The 8,102-nt window shown below is 42.2% G+C and overlaps 1 protein-coding gene across 1 annotated transcript; it reads left to right on the forward strand.

Moving 5' to 3' along the window:
* The first annotated feature begins 2,690 nt into the window (after nt 1-2,690).
* On the forward strand, nt 2,691-5,374 carry LOC102408007 (C-reactive protein). The gene is made up of 2 exons (XM_006061016.4): nt 2,691-2,925; nt 3,163-5,374. Exons 1-2 carry the CDS (start codon nt 2,862-2,864, stop codon nt 3,771-3,773), a joined length of 675 nt encoding a protein of 224 aa, XP_006061078.2. The 5' UTR covers nt 2,691-2,861; the 3' UTR covers nt 3,774-5,374.
* Nucleotides 5,375-8,102: the final 2,728 nt, after the last annotated feature.

Below are 8,102 nucleotides of genomic sequence, written 5' to 3' on the forward strand. Positions count from 1 at the left end.
CAAAGAGTCCGACATGACTGAGCGACTAAACTGAAGTGAACTGGGAAATATCAGGTAGAGAAGATACACTAATGAACCACTATAGAGAGTAAATAAGAGAGTGAATTGTACAATTGGTACAGAGTAAGGATATCTCAGAGTTTTGTCTTGCAAATCAATAAAATTTGGGGACTGAAAAGATATTGATTCACTAAAATGGACTATCATGCACTGAGAGGTTCAAGTAATTTTTTTGGAGTTTGTGAATGAAGAGTAGAAAATGAAGTTTGTGGTGACCATTGCTCAGATTATTTTCTTAGTCTTTAAACTCTTGCTTCCCTACCTGTGTATTAGCTTAAATGCTGCCCCTTCCATAAAAAACCTGTACTTCCCTTTGGTGTGAGGGTGGTTCCTGAGGCAAGGATGCTGATTGGATATTTCATTTTAGGGCAAGCAGTAATCAGTTTGGACACACGATTGTCTGGGGGATTTCTATTTGTGAAAACGCATTGAAAAGTAAATATTACAGGACCAACTAAAATAAGTAAAAAGAGGGTGTATTGGGTCATAGACTTCACTTCAGAAGACCTGAGGTGAAACTAGTAAGACTAGATTGAGAGACTCAAGCAATGTCCTTGGAGGCACTGCCATCTCTTGTCTCCACTTGGGAATCAAGGATGGAGAGAGGGGAAAGGGAGGGCCACTTCTATTAGGCAGAGAACTTTAAAACTATTTCACTTTTTAAAAAGACTGTGTGCCAGTATTCAAGCATTCTGGCACATAGCTGTTGTTCTCAGTTGTTGATGAGAAGTCAAACCAGAAATCAATGATTAAATCTGACAAGGAAGAGATTTTTGCTTACGTTCGTTTTGCTGGAGTGGTGGAGGCCAAAGTCTTGTTTGCATGGATTGAGGAGAAAACAGGAGATGGGAAAACAGAGATTGTCAGTACACAAAACCCTTTCCAGGAGTTTTCCAGTAAATAAGAGCAGAAACAATGAACAGTAGCTGAAGGGGTGTGGAATCTTGGGATGCCTGACATGTGGGATCCTTCCTCCTTTCTTTTTTCCTTTCTGTAAAAGATTAAATATATTACAGCATGTTTGTCTGGTTTTGGGGAAAAATGCAAAGAAATTAATGATGCAAAAGATAGAATACCGATGGAAGCAAAACTCTGAGTGATTAAGAGGGTCTGGGATCCTTTGCAGAAGTACAAAGGTTGCCCTTAGATATAGTCGGACAGTTCATCCTTTGTCATAAGAGGGAGGCAGAATATGTAAGTAAAGATTCAGAAAGACTGGTAGATTTGGAGATGGGAGGATGTGTAAAGATGTCAGTTTGGATTTTATAGCAGGAAGACCACATTAATAGTTTTGATTTAACAAAGGACAGTATGTCTCCTTCAAGGAAATGTTGGGATAGTTAGTCTAGAGCTGATGCGGTGGTTCCATAGTCAATTATCCAGGTTCCATCTATCTGCAACCTCAAATGTGCATCTCACCCATGGTGGTCTAAAAGTGATACTCTAGCTCCTATTATCATGTCTGAATACTAGACAGATGGCAGGGGGGGAAGTGGAAAGGAAGAGCACAAGAGAAGTCTTTAAAGGGCGCAACCTGGAAAATGTCCTTATTCCTTCTGTTCATATCTCATTGGCCAGAATGTAATCACATTCTCACTCCTAACTGCAGAGGAGGCTGGGAAGTTTAGTATTTGACTGGGTGAACGTGTGCTCAACCAATAGTGCTGTTCTTACTGGATGGGAAGTGGAGAATGGGCATCGTGCAGCTGCCAGAAGCCTCTGCTACACGAGATACAGTGGCTTTTTCCTGTTTGCTTCTAATTTCTCAATAAAGAGCTGTGATTGCTGTGTATAAGAATGGATGAGATTCTGGGGGTTTGAGGAGAGAGGAGGAGCTAAATAGCCATTTGAAGACTGGATTAAATAGGAATCTATAGTAAGATTGGCTTCCCAGCCAATGCAGGAGATACAAGGGATGTAGGTTTGATCCCTGGGTCAGGAAGATCCCCTGGAGAAGGAAATAGCAACCCACTCCAGTATTCTTGCCTGGAAAATCCCATGGACAGAGAGGAGTCCATAGAGATTTTCTATGCACTATGCATCCATAGGACTGTGGGATGCAGTCTATAGAGTCACAAAGAGTCGGACAGAACTGAAGGACTGGGCACACCACCTTGACTCTTCCCTGAACCTTGACATGAAGAAACTCTGACATATAGTAAAGTTTGTGATCAGGCACATGTTTCACTGGACCAGAGATTTCTTTGCAATGAAACTCAGTTGGCTAAGAAAAAGTTGTCCTTGGCTCTGTGGATGACATGTTTGTTTTTGGCATTTCCCAATTTGTGAACCAGAGGCATCTGAAAAGGGTCGGCAATGATGTTCATCTCTAGAAGCTATCCTCCATGAAACACCAAGACTTGGGCTGAAGTGGGTGCTAGAGATGCACTATGATATGTTCTCAGATGGCCATGCTTCTATTAAGATTTTTAAATTATTTTCTCAAGATAAATACCCAAGTGGAACTCTCGGGGAGCTTCTTAATTTTTCCTGGCACAAAGAATTGGTGATCCCATAGTCACAGGAGCTTGTAATAAATAACCAACATTGATTTCTCTGTTCCAGAATTATTTTGCTTCCCTTATTTCCAGAGCCCTGACACTTGCTGAGAAAGGTAGTATTGGAAAATCATTTACGTGGTGGCACAGACTCCCCCACTGCCTTGGATATAAATCCAGGCAGGATGGAGCAGATCTTGAGGCAAAGAATCTAGGACTTCTGGTTGCTGAGCTTTCAGCCAAAGACATCTTCTCCAGAAGGGTGAATCCAGATTTTAGAAGCATTGGCGGCAGAGACTGACCATGGAGAGGCTGTTGTGGTGTTTCCTGGTCTTGATCAGCTTCTCTAGTGTTTCAGGCCAGACAGGTAGGGGCTACTCCAAGCTGTGCTAAGGATTTGATCTGAGTGATGGGGGTGGGGCCTCAGATTTTACAAGGTGAAGTCAGAGGAACATCCAGCATGGGTGAGTGTGTGTATGTCTGTGTGTGTGTATGACACTGAGGAAAAATCAGTCTATTTCTCAATCCCAAACTCTATTTATGCAGGAATAGATCTTTGTGATCTGAGAAACTTCTCATCTTTCCTCTGCTTTCTGTCTCACAGACTTGCATAAGAAGGCCTTCGTGTTTCCCAAAGAGACGGAGAATTCCTACGTATCCCTGAAAACACAGTTAAGGACACCACTCAAAGCCTTCACCGTGTGTCTCTATTTCTACACAGAGCTGGCCCGAACCCGCAGCTACAGTATTTTCTCTTATGCCACCAAGCAGCAACCTAACGAGATCCTCATATTTTGGTCTAAGGGTAGAGGCTATATTTTTGGAGTGCGTGGGAAGGAGGTGTTTTTCCAGAGTCCCGAAAACACTCAAGCTCCAACACACATCTGTGCCAGTTGGGAGTCCACCTCTGGAATTGCAGAGCTCTGGGTGAATGGGAAACCCCGGGTGAGGAAGAGTCTGGAGAAGGGAGCCATTCTGGGGACAGACGCCAGCATCATCCTGGGGCAGGAGCAGGATGCGTTCGCTGGGGGCTTTGATAGAAACCAGTGTTTGGTGGGAGACATTGGAGATGTGAACATGTGGGACTTTGTGCTGTCGCCGGAAGAGATTAATGCTGTCTATCTTGGTGGAACCCTCAGTCCTAATGTCCTTAACTGGCAGGCACTGAACTATGAAGCAAAGGGTGAGGTGTTCATTAAGCCTCAGCTGTGGTAGTGAGGTTGGGCTGTGGTCCTGGAAGTGCTTCCTGGCAATTCCACCTTATGGCTCTGGACCTCCCCCACCCCTGTACACACCTCTGCAGGCCTGCTCTGTGAACATAGGCTTTTGCTTCCCTGCTCTACCTTCCTCAACACCAGATGGAATTTTTAAGTATCTGGCTTGGGAGATTGGAAAGCTTTGTCCAATGGGATGTCCTGTTTTTTTTTTTTTTTTTTAAAGTTGATTATCTTAGAGTTAATCCCTTACCCTCACTTAGATGAGAAGATTAGGACCCAGCAAGGAGAAGTGATTTTTTTTTTTTTTTTAAGTCAAAAGGTGAATCTTTGAGCTGAGTAGGGAGTGCTGGTCTCGTATCTAATTTCCGACTAAGAACCCCCCAGAAAATAGGAGAGTCTTCCTCATATTCACAGGGCTCTTTAGTGTCGGAGTTATGACACTGGCCCAGGTCTTCTAAAATGGGAAACTAGTGTTTCAGTTCCCCCACTTTCTCAAAGTACCCTGGAAGGGCAATCAGAAAGGCCCAATACAGAAAACCTATATTTTTTCATGGGCAAAGTGGAGGCATCTGGTTAGTTACTTTAATTGTTACTGCCAAGCGTTTACATAGCCATGTTTTTGTTTGCTCACAGTGAGTTCTTCATTTTGTGGTTCTTTTGAGAAACTCATCTCAAACACCATCTGAACCCATGGGACTGTGGATCCCCACCTGTTTCCCCAACATAGCCAGGCCACAGAGTGGGTGTGACTCAGGCTGAACTATCAGAGTAGCCCGAACTTGTTTGGAGATTTAGGATGGGGAGATGGTTACGTGCTCCTAGCTTGCCAAATTATAGTCTTTCCCAGGACTGATTTATGAACTCTGGGAGTGAGACATCTTTCTGCTGAAATTCCCATCTGAGAGGGTATTAGCCTGAGACGGTCAGCAGCCATCTTGCTTACCACATGGAGAAAGACTGTGAGGAAAGAAGCCAAGCTGGGGCCAGCAGAACTGAGGGACTGACAGAGCAGTGGAGCCTTGACTGCACTGTTTGAATTTCTGGATCTGCTTTGCCTGGAACCAGATCTACACCTGACCTTCCCACGTTCATGAACCAATAAAGCCCCTGTTTATATTAGTGAACCCGAGCTGTTATCTGATGGTTGCATTTCAAGTGGTGACTAACTTTTCTAACAATCCTCTGAAACCCAAGTCCCAGTGAGTTCAGACGAACCATTACCCATCTTGCAGTGACATAGCTAATGGCTCTCTAACCTCCTATAGGGATTTTTTTTCTGTCGAACGCAACCCCTCTTTTGTGATAGCTGGTAATTTGTGTGAGGCCAGTCGTGGGGATGTAAAACTCTCACTCTAGAGAGTAAGAGGTATAAACTATTTTGTATAAAATAAGCTACAAGAATGTATTGTACAACATGAATATAGCTGATATTTTATAGTAGCTATAAATGGAGTATAACCTTTAAACATTTTAAGTCATTATATTGTACGCCTGTAGCATATAATAGAGTACTGCAACTATACTTCAATTAAAAAAAAACTCACTGTGTTATTACTCCAATATGAGGAACAAAAACTAAAGCTCATTGAGATCCAAGAATCTGCTGTCAGTTTCAATGGCTGGAATGCACTTTCCAAGCTGCTTAAGTCCCTTGTAGAGAAAGACCCCTCAAGGGTGTTGGCTGTTGGTTTCTTCCAAAGATGTCCTTCACCTTGGCCTTTTAGTACTAAGTGAACTGTTGAAATTACCCCACAGAAGTCACACTAAAGTATGAACTAGCCCTGTGACTATATATCAAATAGTTACTTTGGGGAAGGCATACAGTAGACTAGTTAAGCATAGAGTTTCTGGAATCATCCTGCCTAGGTTTAAATCCTGGCTTTACAACTTACTGTGTGACTTTTTGTCTCGGATTTCTTGTCTATAAAGTGAGGAGAAATAATAGTAATTAGCTCAAATAGTTGTTGAAAGGATCAAGTGAGATCATGCATATAGAGTACCTAGGGTAGTGCCTGGCACATAGTAAACTCTCAAAATAGTTATCTGCTATTATTATTATTGAGGAGAAGGGGATGACAGAGGATGAAATGGCTGCATGGCATCACCAACTCAATGGACATGAGTTTGAGCAAGCTCTGGGAGTTGGTGATGGACAGAAAAGCCTGGCGTGCTGAGTCCATGGAGCACAAAGAGTCGGACACGACTGAGCGACTGAATTGAACTTTGTATGATGTCCGCAAACAAAGGTTGATTATATACCATTGAAATACAATTTGGTGGAATTGGTCTGGGTTGATTGCAGTTGAAAGGTCTGAATCTTAACCAAAAATTAAGCTCGGAATATTGGAACGATAAATTTATGAGTGTTGAATTATGAATATTGATTCTCCTAATTTACTTTTGGTAACCATTTGAAAGCATAGAAGTTAAGGATAAGGACTTGCCTGGCAGTCCAGTGGTTAAGACTCTGCACTTCCAATGTAGGGGTCTCAGCTTTGATCCCTGGTTGGGGAACTAAGATCTCACATGTTTCACAACATGGACAAATAAATAAATTTTAAAAATGTGTGAAAAAAAAATAAGGATACATTTTCCTGGGTAAATAGGCGAGTGCAAATATTTTTTGTTGTCTAATTAGGGCAGATCCATATACCCTGACATTCAGCTAGGAAGAAGGAAGGGTTGATTTTTTTTTCCCCCTAGTTAAAGAATCCAGTCAGGAGTTATGTCTTAATTATAGAAGTCTATCCCAACTCCCTAGGGATGTGGGCTGAGCTAATATTTTTCTCAGAATTCAATTACTGGTACTTTGCCACACATAGTTTTGTGGACACCCTCTGGTCCTGATCATTTTAGCCAGGGAAATTTTTAAAGCTGGTATTTGCATTCAGTGAACATTTAAAAATCTCAATAAAGCATTTCTGGAGTGTTTAAACAATTTAGCTTACCTATAGATTCTTCATTGTAATCTTGTTAGAGAAGATATCCCAAGGTAACTGGGGTATTATTGGACTATATAGAGTTGTTTGACATAATCCAATTAAATGTTATATGACATCTACCAGAGAGGATGATTTTGGTTTGGGTAAGTTAGTTCTAAGCAATTCTTTGTCACAGCAAATGGAGAGTAAGATCAATTATTCAGTAAGGCTGATGTTAATGTAGCCATGTCATTTACACTGGTTTTCCTTAATAGCAGGGATCATGCATCCAGTTTGTTCAAAAGTAAAATCAGGTGTTAAGGCTCAAGTTAAGAAGACAGGGGGCCAAATGAGAAATAAAACCTACAATAAAATTACTATATAGGGTTTCCTTGAGAGAAAATGATGTAAGCTATATGGAGGGCACATGCTTAGAAAAAAAAAAAAAAAAAGAAGTGAAAGTGTTAGTCGATCAGTCATGTCTGACTCTTTGCAACCCCATGGACTATAGCCTGCCAGGCTCCCCTGTCCATGGAATTCTCCAGACAAGAATACTGGAGTGGGTAGTCATCCCCTCCTCCTGAGGATGTTCCAGGCCCAGGGATGAAACCTGGGTATCCTGCATTGCAGGTGGATTCTTTACTGTCTGAGGCACCAGGAAAGTGATTACTACATAAGTAGTAAATGATAAACATTTCTTTCCTTCAAAGGGGGTAGGAGGATAGATTTATACACTTCTATCAATGACATGAAGCTTAGTAGCATGAAGAGATATTGTAGTTCAGTTATAGGCCAAACATTGGGGGTAGACCAATTGCCTATGTAAAGCCAAAGGCAGACGCTGGAGGCTGCTACCCAATAGGACACTTTCCTTTGCTGACTGAAAATAGCCATGCTGGTAAGAATATGAACCAGGTCTTCAAGTCTTGGCTTGAAGTGACTCAAGTGTGAACATCTTAGCACAAGATGCAACATGGTGATGCACAGATCAGGTATATAAAGTCTCCCTTTGTCAGGGAGAAATACTGGATCACTGGTCGCAGTAACCTTGAGTGGCCTCCAGCCAGATGAATGGATGAGGACCCTTTCTTGTGGTCCATCCAGAGTTTGGAGGAGAGACTGCAGGCTGCTTCGGAAATGGGACTGGGCCTGATGGAAATAGATTTGGAGTCCCAGTTGAGAAAGTAGGTAGGATGGTAAGTCAGTGATTTTTTCCCTTATGTTTCTCACTATCACTTAGTTTGATCTCCAGGGAAGTAAAGATTGACAGGGGAAAAAAAAGAAGCAAGCGACTCCAGATCATTAAAACAGCAACATCACCAACAAAAATATCCAGGAATCCCCTGGCAGTTGGCCTGGGTTCAATCCATGGTCAGGGAGCTAAGATTCTGTGAGCCCCACAGCCA

Source organism: Bubalus bubalis, chromosome 6 (assembly GCF_019923935.1).
Source record: "Bubalus bubalis isolate 160015118507 breed Murrah chromosome 6, NDDB_SH_1, whole genome shotgun sequence".
Classification (NCBI taxonomy): Eukaryota; Metazoa; Chordata; class Mammalia; order Artiodactyla; family Bovidae; genus Bubalus; species Bubalus bubalis.

Bases quoted from the DNA above. Each gene is read 5' to 3' on its own strand.
- LOC102408007 (XM_006061016.4), top strand. From the start codon at position 2,862: ATGGAGAGGCTGTTGTGGTGTTTCCTGGTCTTGATCAGCTTCTCTAGT. The intron at 2,926-3,162 runs GTAGGGGCTACT...TCTGTCTCACAG, and splicing joins TAGTGTTTCAGGCCAGACAG to ACTTGCATAAGAAGGCCTTC.